The sequence below is a fragment of the Epinephelus lanceolatus genome, chromosome 11 (assembly GCF_041903045.1).
Source record: "Epinephelus lanceolatus isolate andai-2023 chromosome 11, ASM4190304v1, whole genome shotgun sequence".
Lineage (NCBI taxonomy): Eukaryota > Metazoa > Chordata > Actinopteri > Perciformes > Serranidae > Epinephelus > Epinephelus lanceolatus.
Window position 1 is genome coordinate 20223623 of NC_135744.1, and position 18732 is coordinate 20242354.

Sequence of the window (18732 nt, forward strand, 5' to 3'; positions counted from 1 at the left end):
AATTGTCTCATAGTCCGTCCATGGCTGCTCTCTCGGCTGTTCTAAATTGATACATAGACCGCATGTCTTCTCAATACTGCCCACGACATAGTTTGTTTTATTTCACTCTGCTCTTAAAACCCCAGAAAAACAGGTATGTGGGCATGGCTACGCAAAAGTGTGGACATAAAATGACTTTACGTTCAGGCAGATGGGGAAAACTGAATCTCCCTCCCCCACGGAAATCGGTTAGATTAGACTGACGATGGAAACAGAGTGTAATGACTTAACAATTCTTACCAGGCAATATCTAATGATGTCATCAGGTGACATGATATGGATTTGTTTCACTGACACATAGTTAGCGACTGTATTAATTGAGAAGTCTTGTCATCCAGTAAATGATGTTATATTTGAAAGATGTGTCTGTCTATAATCCACTAAAATATCTTGGGGATTAGTTTTATTATTTACTGTCTATGGAGCAGCTGCATGACTCGTCTCATGACATCATCACTGCAGACTGTCTCTTTGCTCTTCATCTGGTCGAGGACGTGAATTAAAACTGAGCCAATACATCACTACAAAATTAACACGTGTGAATTATATCTTGAGGTCTATTTTATTACACTATATGAAGCCATATCGCTGCGTCTGAAGAGGTGTTACCGAAGAAGAGCAAAAGGGGTTGAGGGCAGAGGGGGTTGAGGTGAACCATGTGGGTGGGGTGATGACTTCACCAGAGTCTGGGGTGCTCTCCGCCTGCACCTCTTGGTAAACATAAAGCCGAAGAGCGATGGAGGAATTGAAAAGGACAGGCACCAGCCCGGCTGCAGGCCTCTAAACAGTACAATAGATAAATTGTGCAGATACATCTGGTTCTTATGAATTTGGCCCTTTAGATTGTGGTTGGTGGAGGCGTGAGAGCACCAGAGCATCCTTATAAATGATTAAAGCTTCCTTCTTTAGGGATTACAAAAGCATTTGAAATTCCAAGCCGTGTGCCCATTGCTCTGTTAAAGTATTACAGGACCAAATCAATAGATGCTTTTGCACCAGTCCAAAAAGGGTGCTGAGGGTTTTTTTGCAATCAAGTAAACCTTGTCAGCAATCATAAAATAAATTGTAACTGCGTCACGATCAGATAATCTCTTACACACCTCAGTATTGGTTAAACACACTCGCTGTAGACAATCCGTCACATTTTACTCAAAATCCTTAAGCTTTACAATGGCAAGTAAAAATGAAGTGCTCTTTAAGCGTACAATCAACAAGTTGACATCTGAATAATTCAAACCAAAAGTTTTGCTCATAATACTAGGAGGATCTGAATTCTGGCTTGTGCTGCCAATTTTCCCTGAAAGGGAACCTTGAAATAAAATCCACTTAAGCCCTGTGTCTTCCCCTCCAGAGTATAGTTAAATCCTGGCTGTGTATGGACATGATTACAGAGTGCCACGGGTCTTACATCAGTGCAGAACCTTGACTTCCAGCAGGAAGCCTGGTGCACGGGTCAATTATGGCAATACCTTGTTTTGCTTTAAGATGGAGGATGTGTTCTTCATGCCCAAACACACCGGCTGCACCTGAGATTTAAACTGTAACAAAGCCCACCTCTTCGTCGAAAGTGTAAATAAATAAAACACAGCTTGTTGGAGGTATATAGCTCTTGGCCGCGAGTGTAGAGAAGGGGTTATTACGAGACAATGCTGGTGTGCTCCTGTGCTGCACATGGCTACGCTGAGGCCTGTGAACAACACAGATCCGTTTGCTCAGCAGCTGAGCGGGGGTACACGGAGATGCTCCTTTCACACTGAGCTGAGCACCAACAATCGGGGCTTTGTCAGGGAGGCATCTGCTGTTCCGGCTTACAGGAAGAATACATGTTTCTTCAAAAAGTGCACTCAGTGGGGTTATCAGTGTTAAAGATAAGGTGGCTTCATGTCAACAAACAAAGTCTATGTACTGTATGTGGAAGGGTTTTAACAGCAGCAGTCTTTGTTTTCACGAAACAAGTAGGAGAAAACAGGAAAAATACTTCAGTTTAGTCCTGGGGATCATGTCTTTAAGTGACTAAAATAAGCCCTGGGGTATTAAGTCAGTTAACAGCACCCATTTACTATCAGCAGAAGAAAGCTATTGCAGAAAACTAGAATGAACCTGGATAGAGATTCAAATAGGTTTTTAATAATCCCATTTATTACAGGTGTTTGTCAGCTTTAAACTCAGTTTAGCATTTGGTGGAGCATTGCCATTGGCCACAAGTACAAAAGAGTAATTACTTAGGGCTTAAATAAAGCTGTAACACAAACGCAGCTACAATACCTTGCTTTTCTAACTGTCAGTACAGTAGCTGTTATTGAAATTCCTCTTAAAAAGGCTTATACACCAGATTGAAATTCACAGCAAATAATTGACAAGAAGGCCAGACTCCATGCCACAGCAAACCCACAGAATACATTTGTTCTACAAAATTACATATTAACCAAATCACAATGGTAACAATGGAGCCGAAAGCCACGATTTGCATTACTGACCAATACTAGTCAAACCTGTCCACCTCACATACCCAGCATTGCACAGACCTTAGACTTTATTTGAAGATAAAAGGTAATTGTAAAATAAATATTTACCAGGTGCCTTGAGATAATGTAGCGGTCGTATGACCTCAACAACCCTCCCTGTAAAGCCACATCCTTGTTGATCAGTGAAGTGAATCATGCAAGAATTTTTTTTTATTCAATGTATTGTGACCGGAACTTGAGGGTGAAGTGCCCTTTCTCAGCCAGCAATCATTAACACTGGCAACCTTGAACACGACTGAAATTCCACATAAAATTAAACTTCCTTTAGGTTTTTCTTTAAAAAAAGAAAAAGAAAAACATATAGGTCATTTGCAGAAAGCAAGAATTCCACTAGTACCCTGTACTTCCTTCTGTCCAGTTGGACTTCATTATTGTAAAATATTGCTGCAGGTATCATGATTCAACTTTTTCAAATCACATTTTGCTTTAAAATTACCAGCTACTGCACATTCACCTATTTAGAGTGGCACTTCTGACTTGAGTCAATTATTTCCTCCTAAGACAAATTACAGCCCCACTGCGCCATCTTGTGTTCACTCACAGACAGGACTAGACTTGACAACACATGAAAGTCTATTGCACATCTAGCTTGAGGAAAAAAAAGCCAAACACAAAAGCCAAACATCTTTTTGGAGCGTTTTATTACTTTTTTGACAAATATATATGAAGGTTTTCCTATTAAGGAAACATTCTTTCAAAAGATACGTTTACAGCAAATTCATTCCTGCAGAGAGACAGGAAACATGAGAAATCATCAGAAGACGTGATGGAACTAACCATTTCTATTTGTGCCCAGGAAAGGTAAGGGTGCAATTTAATCATTTATAATGAATTCATGACAGCGATACAGAAGTCAGTCAACGCCAATGGGACATTTTTCAACATCTGAATTATCATGATACATGGGGTGAATTATTCGTTTCGCATCAAGGCACACAAGCATTGCTTTTTTTTTGCCAAGACATTGGTCCCATTGGGCAGTACAACTGTACAAACTACAGAATAATAAAAAAACCCAAAACATAACATAGGGCTTGGTTTGCAGGATAACAACAAAAGGAAATCTCAAAGAATTTAGATCAATAATGTACACAGAAATATTAAGTTCAGAACTTGGGACCTCAATTGGGGTTGAGACACGTTAGTTCCTAAGTATGGTGGTGGTGACATCTCAAACGCAATGTTCAAATCTGCTAGCCGTGAAGGAAGACCTGCAACTCTTAAAGAGGATGTAGCTCAGTGAGGGATCGCTTTTCCTGCTGTATGAACTCCTGTAAGCTTCTTTTTCCCTGCCTGAAGTTGCTCTCTCTCCTTGAAAACGGCAAGATGACCTGGAGTCTGAGGAGAGTTTCAATGTTACCAAAACTTCTTATCTGTGACGTCTTGAGCGTATCAAGCACAGTAGTTGGGAGATAGCCTGCCAGGGGATCCAACCATCTCTCCTTCCACAACCTCATCTCAGAGTGAAGAGAGACCTGATCTGGCAAGTCCTCCTTATACAGGCGGAAAACAAGACCACTAAGAATGCTGGTTTCTACTTTGGACATTGCGTAAGGCACAATCTCCAGACACCTCAAGGTATCCAGTACCTTTTCTGTGAAGAGGTCATCAATTTCTGCTATTGAGTGCTCTACAGCTTTCATGCTTACCGATTCTTTGTAAAACTCACTCAATGGCTCGAGAAGCACTGAATGCAACATTGTTACATCGAGTTTAGAAGCCAGCGTGGTGGCTTCCTCAAACCAGGCCTTGTGATGCGTGTCAATATCGCTCTTCAGTTTACTGAGGGATGCTTTCACATCAGGCAAATTATTCACAGCGAGTAACATATCTAAGGGTTTGCCCTGAAGAGACTGACTTAGCTTTTTAGTTACACTCAAGATGTTCTTCTGCACCACTGTTGATAGGATAAACTCAAAGTTTCTGATCGCATTGAAGAACTGTGATGCTTGCTGCTGGTTCGGAGTGCTTCCCTCCCCTTTCAACTCATTCAAACAGAGCATGACAGCTTCCAAAATCTCTGCCATCACCTCATGCATGTCATGACTCTTCTCCCAGTTTTTGATGAGCTTGTCTCTCAGCTCGTTGCCCTTTCCTTCATCCTGCTGGAATACATGAATGATCATGTCTTCCAGTTTGTTCTGGCGTTCTGCATCCTCTGTGAGCCAATGTAATATTTTACCTACGAGAACTGCTCCATCAGCTGCTTCTTCAACGGGAGAAGATTTAGCCAGCCAAACATTAAGAGACAAAGCAGAGCTGACAGTTCTTACAGCATGGGGGTATGTCGTAGCTATAGCTAAAGTTACAGCCCTCATCTGAGCTCCTACTTCACCAACACTCAGCATGGCCTGCCCTCTACAGTACTCCATGTTCAGCCCCCATTTCTCAGACAGGGCAGTCTGAATAGCTTCTGCAAGGGCAACTGGGTCATCACCGAATGGGATGAAGGCCAGCGTTTCCTCACACTGGATGTCCTCTTTGTTTAAGTACCTGATGCACAACGGGATGTAGATCTCACCGTCAATTTCAACAGCTTGCTCAGTTATAACTGTAAAGAACTGAGAGTCCCAGAGTTCCTTGAGGATTTGTTCACGCAGCTGTGGCTCGTAGAAAGACACTGCTTTTCTTGGTCCTTGAGCTACCTCTGCTGTCACTTTACTTTCTGCAGGTTTTACTTCTCCATCAGCAGGCTTCTCTGCTACACTGGAGGAGTGCGATTCTGCTGGTGCCGCCGGTTTTACCTCCACACCTGATTTCAAAAGTAAAAATACATGTTGATTGCACACATACAAATTCACCCGCTAGCAAAATGGTTATTTTTGTCATCTTATTGTTTGAATCAAAGACACAGTGATGCTTTTATAAATCAAGTTGCCACGAATGGACTTACCACTGTCCAACTTTAGTCTTTGCAAAGTTCCCATCACCTAAAAAAATATGTGGTGCAGATTAGAATGGCTGTAAAAATCCTATAATATTTGGATACAACAGGACAAATAATCAAATATCTATCTTAAAACTATTTTAAATGTACCTGGGAAAGACATGGTCTGCTCGCTGGATCAATCTCCATACACTTCTCAATGACCTCTGGCAGTCTCTGTAGTGTTGTGCAGTGAAAGAGGAGCACCACATGATCCTTTCTGCTGCCTTTGCATACAGTGTGTTTCAACAGATCCCTCATTGCATTCAGAGTGGTCTTCATCAGGTCCCACTCCATACTGACACTAGGCAGGACAGCTACAAGCCTAAGCATTGAGGTAACAGTTGGGTGGCTCTTTGACTCAGGATGGACAAGTGTTTCAGCGATGGATGATGGAGGAGCAGCATCCTGGTATTTCTCTCTCCAGACAGCTGACCATGCATTGATTTCCTGCTCGGCTGCTTCAGGTTCAGAAAAATCTGTAAGGTAGAGGCTGAATGGCTTGTCTGTGGACTCTGACAGAATGGGCTGTGGATTGCAGGAGGGCAGTAACGACAGGACCGACAGGGCCTTCAAGTGACTGTCTGAGAAGCAGTACTTCATTTCATCGGTGAGACTTCTGAGGAGAGGAACACTAAGATTTTCTCTGTAATATATCTCAGGTGATTCATAGCTGTTGGCCTCCTCTGAGAAGCACACTTGCTCAGGAGCTACCTTGGTTGCTAGCTGGAATGCCTGCTCGAACCAAGTGGAGTGCAGGGTGCTCACGTTTTCTAACATTTTGTTAAGAGTCTCTATGATCGAGGGAATTTTTTCCACTTCACAGAGAATATCAGCAGGATTTCCACAGCGGAATACAGTGCTACAGTTACGAAGAGGAGCACAGGCGTTCTTCAAAATCACTAGGGTGACAATGAAATCCATATTTCTCAGAGCGGTGGAGAGAACTTGTGCATGCATTGACTTGGCACCTGTTGCACTAGAGCTAACAGCATCCAGGCAGCTGAGGATACCCTCTAATGTGTCAGCGAGTATGTCAAAGAAGTCCTCTCTCTTTTTCCACCTTGAGCAACAGGTTTCTGGTATTTCCTCCAGGGCCTCTCTTGGCATATTCAAAAGCCCATCAACAGCCTGCGCTAGCTGTCCCTCCAGACAAGGAGATTCGTCAAAGAACAGCAGCAGGTCTTCTGTGATGTCCAACATTTTTGCTACTGAGGGGCAAGGCACACTTCCTGCCAGCCAATGGGCAAGGCCGCAAGACTCACTGGGTGTTACAACAGCGAGCGGATAACTCTTGAGGAAATCCAGAGACATTTTCTTCAGGCTTTGATAACCTGAGCCCAAGTGCATGAATGCTTGTCCACGACACTGAGACATTGGTAAGCCCCAGTCTTCAGTGAGAATCTTCGCAAGTCTAGTGGCTTGTGTCTCAACGTGACAGTTTTCATCAAATGGTAAGAAACCCATGAGCTCTACCTTTGGGGCAGATTCTCCAACATACCTGACAAAAACAGGCAGGTGGGTCTTCTCAGCAATTTTTACAGGTTTGTCTGTGATAAGTGAGAAGAATGGTGACTCCTGGATTTCCTTGAGAATGACATCTCGGATTCCATTTATCAGAAGGTTCACCATTTCATCATCACCTATAGAATGTGTGCTTTTGCTCTCTTTTCCAAACCAGTGGCAAATGCTAAGCTCCTGGATGAAAAGCTCTCTGTCCTCTTCTGAGAGATCAGAGAGACTGCCATTCTTTTTCCCTAGTAGTGCAGCCAGTTTGAATACCGTCGCCAAACTCTGACGATTGTCACCTGAGTGCCCATTCTCGTCTGCTGGTTTCATTTCTTGGTCCTCAATCTTGACAGGAGATTGTTGATTTTTAAGCTCTTCAGGTTCCTCTTTGACACAATCAACTAAATGTAGAGAAAAACAAATCACACAACACTGGTTAAGACAATCATTTAAATCAACGCAAAAGCTACTTTCAATAACTTAGTATGGGCATTAGTAACTCTTGTTTTCTTTTGAGTTGTTAGTAAATCATATAAAACAAAAAACCATCCAACATACCTTCCATATTATTCTCAGAGTTTCTGACAAAACTTTTGGATTCCTTGTCCTGCAAATATAGCCAAGAAAATAAAAATTAGTCAGACATTCATATTGATAATAAAATACAGGGAATAAAATAAGAATAAACCAGAAATATAACACAAACATTTTTTATGAAAGAATACAACCACATACCAGACATATACCCTCCAAGGCTTGCGGAGTAACCTTCAAACACTGGGTCACCATGCGGTCCAGGTCTCTGCTGAAGTCTGTGCTCACCTGCAGCAAAGCCAAGCACGGGGACCTGTCTTTGGGATTTGTATTTCTCAGGTACTCTTGGAACTTCTTGTGGCGCATTACGACACCACAGTCCTCCAGTGCTGTGCTGGGTAGCACGGACATAATCCTTAGCAGTGCATTGATGTTACCGAAGTACTGCATGAGTGGCAGGCGCAACGTCTGAAATATTGAGCCTGGGATGGTCACAGATGCAACTTTGGTCTTCCACGTTACTCTCCAACAGCACAGCTCTGTGAAGAAGTTGTCGGCATCAGGAAGGTCACTGCTGTAGAGGGGAGGCTTTGACTTCAAGCTCTCAAACATGTAACTCACTGTGACTGAGCATGGAACTAGGGAGAGGAAGTTCAGAGCTTCTTTGTGGTCCTCTGAAAAATGATCCTTCACAGCATTGATGAGGTTATCTACTAGGGGCACACTCAAGCCATCTTTATAAAAACCCACTGGCTTAATCATGCCATCTCTTGGCAAAGAATTCTCAGGCACTTCAATCTGCACTCTTAGACTCTGTGCCATTGCACAGGCCTCATCGAACCAGTTCTGGTGAAACACCTTCATGTTTGTTTTCACTCGGTTCAGAGTGGCCACAATACCACTGATTTGGCAAAGTTGGGATGCGGCACTGAAGTGGTCCTTCTGGAGACCCGCGCTTAGCTCTCTGGTGAAAGAGGACGCATTCTTCAAGACCACCATAGCGATGATGAAATCAAACTCCATTACCTTGCGGAGGAGTCCCCCAGCTTGGTCAGACACAAAGGCTTTCCATCTCTGTGGGTTATTTTTGATCTTCTCCAGACATTCAACCAGGGGTTCCAGCATCTGCACAAACACCTCATAAGAATCGTGCTTCTCTTGCCAAAGGGCACAGAACTTCCCCTGTAACTCCTGAACCTTTTCATAGCTCTCTCTAAGACCAAAAGCTATCACATGGTCTAGCTGTTTTTGTAGAGTAGCGCTGCTGCCAAAAAACATCAACACTTCTTCAAATGTATCCAGGGCTCTCTTAACAGCAGGCACTGGGATAGATTTTGACCACCATGTGTTGAAAGAGTAGGAAGAGCAGTGTGTGCTTATAGCGAGAGGATGAGTCTCCTGGACTTTGCAGGCAAAGGCTTTCAGCTTGTAGGAAACATCACCAGAGCCGAGGTATGCTTGACCTCTGCAGTTATTTAAATCAAGACTCCACTCAACTGTGACTATTTCATGGAGACGCTGTACCATGGCATCACAGTCAAGATCAGCCTCAAGAAAACCCATCAACTCCAATCGCATGACATCAAAACTGTCCACAAACCTCAGGAAGAGGGGAAGATAGTCTTTCTCCCCCAACTTCACAACACGGTCGATGAACAAGGAAAAGAATGAAGTCCCCACTTCCATGAGGATTCCCTCCCTGACAGCGTTTTCGCACACAGTGAGAACTTCTTTCATTTCAGACTTGGTCACATACTCGACCTCTCCTTCGTGAGCAAGAGCTTCACCGTGTTGCCTGCTTTGAGTGCTGTATGCAGCCGTCACTGCAGCCTGCAGAGCAGATTTAAGAGCTTCTCTATCAGTCTCCGCACACTTCATCTCCACAAGCCTTTCAGCATCCATCTCTAGGTTTATGTACTGTAACTCTTCTTCAGTGTCCTTTTCAGCATGGTTCCCATGGGATGCCACTGAAATGAGAGGTGAGAGTGGTCTTGAAAATCAAAGGCATTAGTAAATCAGCAAATGTGCATATTCAAGATTGTAGTTAAACAAAAATTTTCCTTTTGCCCCAGTTACTTCAGCTGAACTAATTTAATCCCAAAACATCTTTTTAAATGTAGCCATTATTGTGTGTACTACCCATATATTTGTCTACAGCTCTATTTCCAGAACAACATTTCCTTAAATTGGCATATTATGTGATAGAATAGCTGTGCCATTAACCAAAAATGTGGCATGCTGAAATGGTAAATAAATAATTTCAAAGCCATCTCACCTTGCGGAGGCTTCTCCTTTGTGTCATCATCCTGAAATAAACATTCACATAGTTTAATGTAATTTCAGCAAGAACAGTTGTTTTATCACAAAAGAGGGCAATGAAATTTCAACATTGATCTGCTAATGAGAATCTACTAACCGTTTGCAGCAGTTGCAGGATGTCTGGATGCTTCTGGGTATATGACTCCACCATTTGTTCCACATTGAAGTGCACATCTTGGTTCACGTAGACATATGCCATGCTGCATTTTCTTTGGTCCTCTGGCGTGGCTCTCAGGTACGAGTGGCACCGCTCAAGTACCATATGGTACTGACCATACACATCTGCTTCTGCATTTACACACGGAACAGTACCCAACACCCGCAGCAGGCTCTGCACATTTGGGTAAAACCCAATATCTGGAATCTTGAGCGTGGCAAACACTGTGGTAGGTAGAATTCTGCGCTTGCTCGCATGCCTCCACTTCACTTCCCAACAACCAAGCTCTTCGTAGAACGTGTCAGGCCTGGCAAGGTTGTTCAAGTTGGCGTCTGCTACTTTGTCCCTGCGAATGCTGAAATTGTGGTCAGCCATGTAAGATGGCACTAACGAAAGCCATCGGAGAATCCTTACCATCTCTGTGCTGAACACTCTCTTCACCTCTGCGACAAGATACTGCAAGATAGGCCGGCTCAGAGTTTCTCTGTAAAAGTCCTCCAGTGGTGTTTCATTTGTGTCTCCTTGGTCCATCTCTGGTTTAGTGACCTCCACTCCCAACTTCTTTGCTCTGCCAACTGCATCTGAAAACCATTTCCTGTGGAATATTGCGAGCTCCTGTTGGTATTTGCTTACCAGCTTTAAGGCATTGGAAATTGTGTACTGCAACGTACTGCTGATGCTAATTATTCCCCTGAGACTCGAGTTGAGTATGCTCACACAACAGAGGGTGTTCTTCAGAACAACAAGTGTGATGATGAAGTTGAAATTCTTCAATACTGGCTTGAGCTTGGCCATCTGTTCAGCAGTATCTTCATCTACCTTTGAAATCATCTCATTGATGCAGTTCAGGAATGGCTCCAGAATGTCCAACATGGTCTGGAAGGCATCAGTGCCATATTCCCAATTCTCGCTGACTGCTGCTTTGATCCTGTCCACTTCCCCTTTTACATGCCCATATGTCATCTGGATCTTTCCCTCCAATCTTTTCCACAGCTCTGGTGTTCTCCTGAGTAACGAGGCCACCTCCTCTACAGTGTTGGCAACATTCTGAATGGAGGGCACAGGCATGCAGCGAATAATCCATATGTTGAAGGCATATGGGTCACTTGGTGACAGGACTACTTGTGGGAACTCCTGCAGAATCCTGGAGGTAAGGTCTCGCATTTTCTGACACATGCTTCCTGTAACCAGATACGTCAGTCCTCTGCAGTGCTCCATCCTCAGCCCCCACTTGTTTCGCAGCTCTGAGAGAAGCATGTAAAACAGATTCTCTGCATCCATGTCGCATGGCAAGAACCCAATGAGGTGCTTCTGTGGGAACCCGTCTACTGTGACAGACCTGATGAAAACTGGGATCTGCTCCTTTCCCTCTATACTTGTCACATCCTGAAGCAGAATGGAGAAGAATCGCGCCAGTCTGAGGCTGTTTTGGATCTCCTCACGCATGAGGTCTTCGCTAAACTGGAGGATTTCTTTCTTGTCAATTTTCTCCACACAGATACGATTGAGAGCCTGCTGTCCCCTCGCGCCTCCGATGGGCTCATCAGTGTTGATGTTTGCACCGTTTATGCTGAATCCAGTCAGTGCCAGGATTTCCTTGAAATAGACTTTCAGAGTCTCTTTTGCTTTAGAGTTGGCTACATCCTCTTGGGTTTGGTTCTCTTTTTGCAGTTCAGGTGCTGCACTGTTCTCGCCAGATACTTCTGTCCTCTCCTCAGTCACTTCTGTTGTTGCTGTGTTTTCTGATGAGAAAGAGAAAAACCTGAGTAAAAGCCTGAGATCATTTTTATAGCTGCTAATTCAATCAGTGGATAAAATTTACAGCAGTGGCTATTACAATCTCACAGACTAAACCTCAAGGGGCTTAAATGAGACAATTTTCCAAGAATGAAGTGAACTAGTTACTGTACCTTTTGTTTTCTTCACAGACGTGGGGTCCTCTTCAGACTAGGTAAATGGAAAGGATAATTCAAGGTTTGCATTCTAGTGTCTTAATGTGTCATAGAAAATGTTCAGAAGACAAATGTTAAAGATTGAATATAACACTTACAGGATCTCTAGCTCGTTTCCTGTTGCAGGTTGATTGATTATTCACAGGCATTGTTAAGTCAAATATTGTTGGAACAGCATCTTCCCTTAAGACACAACTGGAAGCGCTCTGAAAAACAATAAGCAGAGGATCCCACTTTTATCCTAATCCTCAATATTCTATAGCCTCATTTCCACCAAGCAGTACGGTGTGGTACAGTTCAGTACGCATTTTTTCCATTTCCACTGTCAAAGGTTGTGGATGGTATCAATGAAACGTTCTGTACGTCCCCGTTTTTGGTCCCCCCTCTGTTGGGGTACCTAGCACACAGATCTGGTACTAAAAGGTGGAGCTGTGAACACCGCAGTCTGTTGAATGGTCAATAGCAGACGGTCACTCTGCTCAGGGCTGAGTTGTGGCTGGTTTTGAACTGTGAGAGTTTTATCAGTAGACTGTAACTATAGATTGAAAGGATGTTTTGCTGCGTCTCGCAGCAGCTGGAGTTGCAGTAAAAATAACTTAATTCACTGGGCCGACTGCCGGCTTTTTACGGTGGAACATTAACTTGTAATGTTACTCAACACATGAATTGACGACATGAATCCATCAACACACCTTCAATTTCACTGTGACAACTATGACCATTGCTTTAGCTTTTTTATGACATAAACTTTTAGCAATGAATTGATCTTAAAACATTTATATATTAATTTCGACCAGGATGGCATATATCCCAATACTCATTTGGAGGGGGAAAAAAATTGCAGACCGTTGTTCCTGTGGACTCCGGCAACACTAAACTCCTGAGCTTGCCTTAGAAAGACGAAATGAACAAACCTGCTATTTTTAAATACCCCATCGAGAGAGACTCTCACTGCAGCCTGTTTTATTTTGTTCTGAAAATGTCGGCATGCAACCTCGTTCCGTGGACGATAAACAAGGTGCAGACTTCCATCTGTTTGCGGTGAAGGGTTACTTTTGGCTCCAAAGGTACCATACCTAAAGTGTTTGGTGGAAATGGGGCTTATGTGAAGCAGGGAATTCCCCACTGACTAGTCAACACAATATGATATGGAGCTTAAGAAATCTAACTAAATATACAGCAGCACTGAGTACACAAATGTTGAATAACAAAACCTTCACTAACTCTGATGATTTGTGCAGCTATAAAATAAAAAAGACTTTCAATGACCCCCATTTTTGCACTGACAAACTGTCTAATAAACCAAAGGGTTTCAGTAGCTGTTTAAAAAAGGAAGTTTGTAAAATTTTTAAAACCCAATCACATTAGTAATATAGCACTAAAAACCACCAACTTGTGTTACTACTACTACTAATAATAATGATAATAACATTAATTTGATATAGCACCTTTCACACATAAGAAATTCACAAAGTGCCTCACAAAATACAATCAAGCAATCAAACAATAATAGTCAATAAAAACAAAGGCAATATAACAAATAAAACAAAGCAACAAAAAGAAAGTAAAACATAAGGCAAATACAGGCTACTAAGGCCTCGGGCAGAAACATACCAGGGAACAAGCACGAGACAATTAAGGGTGGGACAAAGGCCATTTTGAAAAGATGGGTCTTCAGTTGTTTTTTAAGTTTCTAAAGAGACCGCAGATTGTAAACCTAATGGACGAGAGCTCCATAATGTTGGAGCCACTTCTTCAAAGGCACGAGCACATTTTGTTTTGAGTCTTGAGCAGAGGACAGCCAGTAGATCATTGTCAGTAGACTTAAGGGACCTACTGATGATACATGGATGGAGGAGGCCACTGATGTATTCAGGTGCCTGACCCTGGAGGCACCGAGTTACATGTGACGCCACTGCATTACACTAATCGAATGCACAAATGAGTTTCTAATATTCCTAACACCTATGGTTTTTGACACTGTAAGCTTCAAAGACAGGAATCATTACTGTTGCTTTAAAATGCACTAGACTGTTTAGGTGTACCTAACAAACAGGTAATCCAGGTTTACATACAGCTGTGAAAAAAATACAATCATTCAAAATTACAATTATAATTATTATTATTGAAACATTTACAAAAAGGTTATGGGCAACAGATTTGATTCTTACCTGACGACAGATCACAGAGGGCTCAAAGTGCTTTGCACAAAGTCTGTACAGCTTATGCAACTGTTCAGGAGGTTCTGATGCCAAATCTTGGCGGTGACAGTTGTTCAGCCATTGTTTGCATCTGAAAAAACAGCAGGATAAGGCATAAGTTGTTGTCGGGGTCACAGCCATAGACTCAATAATTAAACCAAGCATTAGCCAAAAAACTTGCACACGAATGTTCTGTGTTCTAAATGTGCTAAATAATGACCTGACGAACAGATATGAGCTCTCAAAGGTTGATGAAACAGTTTGCTTTAATTAAGACACTGTTCATTGTGATGTAACAGCCTAACATGGGTGAGCATGGCGAATCTTTGCATTACTAAAATGTCACCATAGCAGTGGGTCTGAACTACCCTACAGCTACAATATTCATTCAATGACATTTCATCTTATTTCAGAGAGTTCAACATGCTTACTGAGCGAAAAACATTTTTTTTTGTTATTACATTTGTCTGCATACTAGGGCTGCAACTAACGATTATTTTCATTGTCGACTAATCTGTCGATTATTTCTTCGATTAGTCGACTAATCATGTTATTGAAAAATGTTGTCAAAATGTTGGTGTGTCTCTCACAAACCCCAAACTGATATCATCTAATGTCTTGTTTCGTACTCATGCCAAAGGGTTTTAGTTCACTGTCATGGGAGAGTGTGTAAAGCTGCCAATATTTGAACGTAAGAAGCTGCAATAAGAGTTTTTTGGGGGACTTTTATAGTACTTTTCTATGAAAAATGACTCAGACTGATTAGTCAACTACTAAAATAGTCACCGATTATTTTAATAGTCGATTAGTCGACTAATCTTTGCAGCCCTACTGCATACATTATATTATTGCATTGGTCCAAACCACTGTATCGGACCTGCAGTCTGTTTCTTTATAAAATCTTTGTCTCGCAGGTTAGATCGCATATTATACTTGTAACTCTTGTACTCTTTATGAATTTTGTTTGAATGTTTTTGAAGACTGTAAAAGAAAAAATATTGAAAAAGAAAAGTGAAATAAATCATGTGACCCATTAGCACGCCTGTGAGTGCTCGTGTGATCCTGTTGAGCAAGCTTGAAGAAGCCATGGGCGAAACGCTTTGTTCGCTCTTAATAAAATCACAGCAATTCAGTTCGGTGCGCAGTGGTTTATGTTCACGATTTTATCTTAGATGTTCCTGCAGCCGACCGACACCTGATCCTTGAGACTGGCTGTGCAGAAGGAGTTCTGTTAACTCACGAACTCGCTTTACTAAATGTGCAAATTGCTATGTGGAGATACTAGTTCAAATACATTTTGCATTATGCATTAGGGCTGCACGATATGAAAAAGAAAAAAATATATATCGTACTTTGATTATTTTACAAATAATGCAATTGCCTTGCATTTTTTTTCGGGAATGGTAATTTCATTTATCTTTTAATTAAAAAAATTATAAAAATGATGGTGGTGGTGTGATTTTTGCTAGAGTCTGTATCAAACAAGCACGTTCCCTTGCATCCAGGGTTGGAAATTAATCTATTGTAATCTATTGAGTGGCTGGTAAAGTTTGGAATCCACCAGACACAGTGGCAAGTGGACAAAAAGTTAATTTCCAACCCTGCTTACATCTGGAATATCATTTGAAGGCCGGGGCCTGTATGGGGTTGGCTTGTGGAACGAGCTGCATGATGAGTTGAAACAAAGCACATACATAAACCAATTAAAAAAACTTTACAAAAAAACATATTTGTGGCAGATATATAGCTAAGGAAAGGTTGTGTTAGGGGAGTGCATATTTTTTTGTAACACTGGGTGGTACTTGGACCGTAAATAAACTGGGTTTATTACTTATTTATTAACAAGGTGGTAGATAGATTGGGGATTGTTGTTTATTATTTAAATATTAAATTGGGAATTCATGCATTCATTCATCTCTGCAGCACCACAATCATCTGTTCATCTCAATTAATCTATTACGGTAACTGTGACACATTAAAAAATAGCACCTCCTGCTGTTTGGTTATTGCATTTGGCCATATTACAATTCTGATAATATTTCAATTAACTGTGCAGCCCTGAGCGTGACCACATCACGCATGATAAAGAGGTCATATCTGCAACAATAACATGGATTTGATTTATACAATTCTGCTTTAATTAGCTGCATCTGTAACAAAACCCTGCCTCAGTGCTGGCGCTAATAAAACAGGTACCAAGTTGTAACATCTTGCTAAAAAGCCTTCACCACTTCACAAGCTCTTTGCTCTCATAACACAAATTCCTCCTCTCCCTCTCAGCTGATTTTATTGATGCATGCACAGAATGAGGCTGGATGGATTTGCCCACCAGCAAATGAGATTTACCTCTCTAAATTTAACACAATATCAGGCTGGTGACAGATTATAAACGAGCACAGAGTGCAAAAGGAGAGGAAGAGAAAAAAATCATTGCAGGGACTGGACGTGAAATATTTTGGTGATCTATAAGTCTTGGCTGGGAGGTTTGCATTTCGTCAGCTGTGATTCAGCCAGCTCAACTGCAGCTGTCAATCAATCACAGTCCTTAAAAATTACTTGTGTTGCATAGATTTTTGTACAACACATCACTCCTATGGTTGCACAATAGCACCGGAATCTAAGCGTGAACAGAGCCAGTGAGGAGGTCTGATAAAGGGGGCGCTAGACTGCTATTTATTCATAGGGACATCACCTGTTAAAACTACGTTTATATTAGTTTCTATTGATATCCACAGTACGCTGTGCTGCAAACTGACTCCACTTTATAAACGCAATTTTGTACGCAAAAGCAACAATAACGCAAAGTCAGCTCTATAAATAGGAGGTGTTTTTATTTTGCTAAGCTAACATCAGTTTTCCTACTAATGTTACCGCACTGTGGAGACGGTAGGTGTCGTGTATACCGATGGCGATTTAAATTACAGCACAAAAAGTTTTAAACTATGGTTTCTGTCGGTTTGAGACACACCTGAACACAAAGACAAACGGACACCAGCTAATATCATGAGTCAGTGTCGGTCTCCGAGGCTGAATGAGTGAGCGGAGTCTGTTTCACACGGACTTTTCTTTCAAGAGTAACGTTAGTCTGCGCCATTTTCGACAGAGTTGTGTCACTGTTAGCCAACATGATGTTAAGCTAACGCCAGTGCTAACAGTGGATAGCTAACACATTCATTCTGCATGCTCACTGGCTCGTTTTTTTACACCCACATCTCAATGAAATAAGCACAACTCTTACCGCTCCGGGTCCAAAGGGAAGCTGAAGAGTGGAGGGGAGTTTTCGGATCCCCCTTGCTGGTAATCACAGTTCGCTGCGGCGCAGCAGTCAGTCATTTTGGACTGCAATGATGCTAGCTAGCAAGTTAGCTAGCTTAGCTGGCGGTTGCAAGCTGGCAAGCCTACTGTGAGCAAACCTGCAGGAGAGTCTACAGAGTCATGCCTCGGGCGAAATCTGCAACCGACACAGTTGGGTTTCAAGGTTGTTCTCGCTTAACGTCTCTTTGGTGAACTAAGAACCCACTAATTCCATGCTTTTAAAAGTTGATGTTGCGTGGTGAGCCAAGAGTCGCCGAAAGCGTGTTATCCCATCAACCAGGAACTGGACCGTGCAGTGCAACACGTTGACCAGCAGAGGGCAGGATGGCACCGTCGGCTCCGGCCAAAGAGTTTCATTGTCAAGATAAATCACTTCCTGATTCATTGTAACCGCCCTGTGTCGACTGGTTTGTGCTAATTCCTTTTAAAATTTAGTGATATGCACCATGCAAGCATCAACTAATGTACTTGTTAGCATATCTGACGATTAATTATTGTGTCAGTGTGACGAAACAGATGGATATAGTACTTTATTGACCCCAATTTAGGACATTCTTTTGTTACACCAACAGATTAAAATTTAAAGCAGTAAACAAACAGCAATACTCATACCACTCTTGACAGGAAAATGCAACAACAAATAGAAAAATTATATATACACTCACCAGCCACTTTATTAGGTACACCTTGTTAGTACCAGGTTGGACCCCTTTTGCCTTTAGAACCGGCCTTAATTCTTCATGGTATAGATTGAACAAGGTGCTGGACACATTCCTCAGAGACTTTGGTCCATATTGACATGATAGCATCACACAGTTGCTGCAGATTTGTCGGCTGCACATCCATGATGCGAATCTCCCGTTCCACCACATCCCAAAGGTGCTCTATTGGACTGAGATCTGGTGACTGTGGAGGCCATTGGTGTACAGTGAACTCATTGTCATGTTCAAGAAACCAGTTTGAGATGATTTGAGCTTTGTGACATGGTGCGTTATCCTGCTGGAAGTAGCCATCAGAAGATGGGAACACTGTGGTCATAAAGGGATGGACACGGTCAGCAACAATACTCAGGTAGGCTGTGGTGTTTAAACCATGCTCAGTTGGTACTAAGAAAATCTCCCCCACACCATTACACCACCAGCACCAGCCTGAACTGTTGACACAAGGCAGGATGGATCCATGCTTTCATGTTGTTTACACCAAATTCTGACCCTGCCATCTGAATGTGGTAGCAGAAATCCGGACTCATCAGACC

At 42.2% G+C, this 18732-nt stretch overlaps 1 protein-coding gene across 1 annotated transcript; it reads right to left on the reverse strand.

Annotated features, from left to right (window-relative positions):
* Window positions 1–3188: 3188 nt before the first annotated feature.
* On the reverse strand, window positions 3189–17784 carry LOC117267355 (uncharacterized). The gene is made up of 11 exons (XM_033643236.2): window positions 17401–17784; window positions 14133–14253; window positions 12060–12167; window positions 11920–11956; window positions 9950–11751; window positions 9809–9839; window positions 7735–9500; window positions 7558–7606; window positions 5602–7400; window positions 5458–5494; window positions 3189–5316 (listed from the first exon to the last, which is right to left on the reverse strand). The coding sequence occupies exons 1-11, from the start codon at window positions 17493–17495 to the stop codon at window positions 3785–3787; spliced, it is 7377 nt and encodes a 2458-aa protein (XP_033499127.2). The 5' UTR covers window positions 17496–17784; the 3' UTR covers window positions 3189–3784.
* Window positions 17785–18732: the final 948 nt, after the last annotated feature.

Bases quoted from the DNA above. Each gene is read 5' to 3' on its own strand.
- LOC117267355 (XM_033643236.2), bottom strand. From the start codon at position 17,495: ATGACTGACTGCTGCGCCGCAGCGAACTGTGATTACCAGCAAGGGGGA. The intron at 14,254-17,400 runs GTAAGAGTTGTG...CTGTTTTTTCAG, and splicing joins TTCCCTTTGGACCCGGAGCG to ATGCAAACAATGGCTGAACA. The intron at 7,401-7,557 runs GTATGTTGGATG...CTCTACATTTAG, and splicing joins CTCTGAGAATAATATGGAAG to TTGATTGTGTCAAAGAGGAA.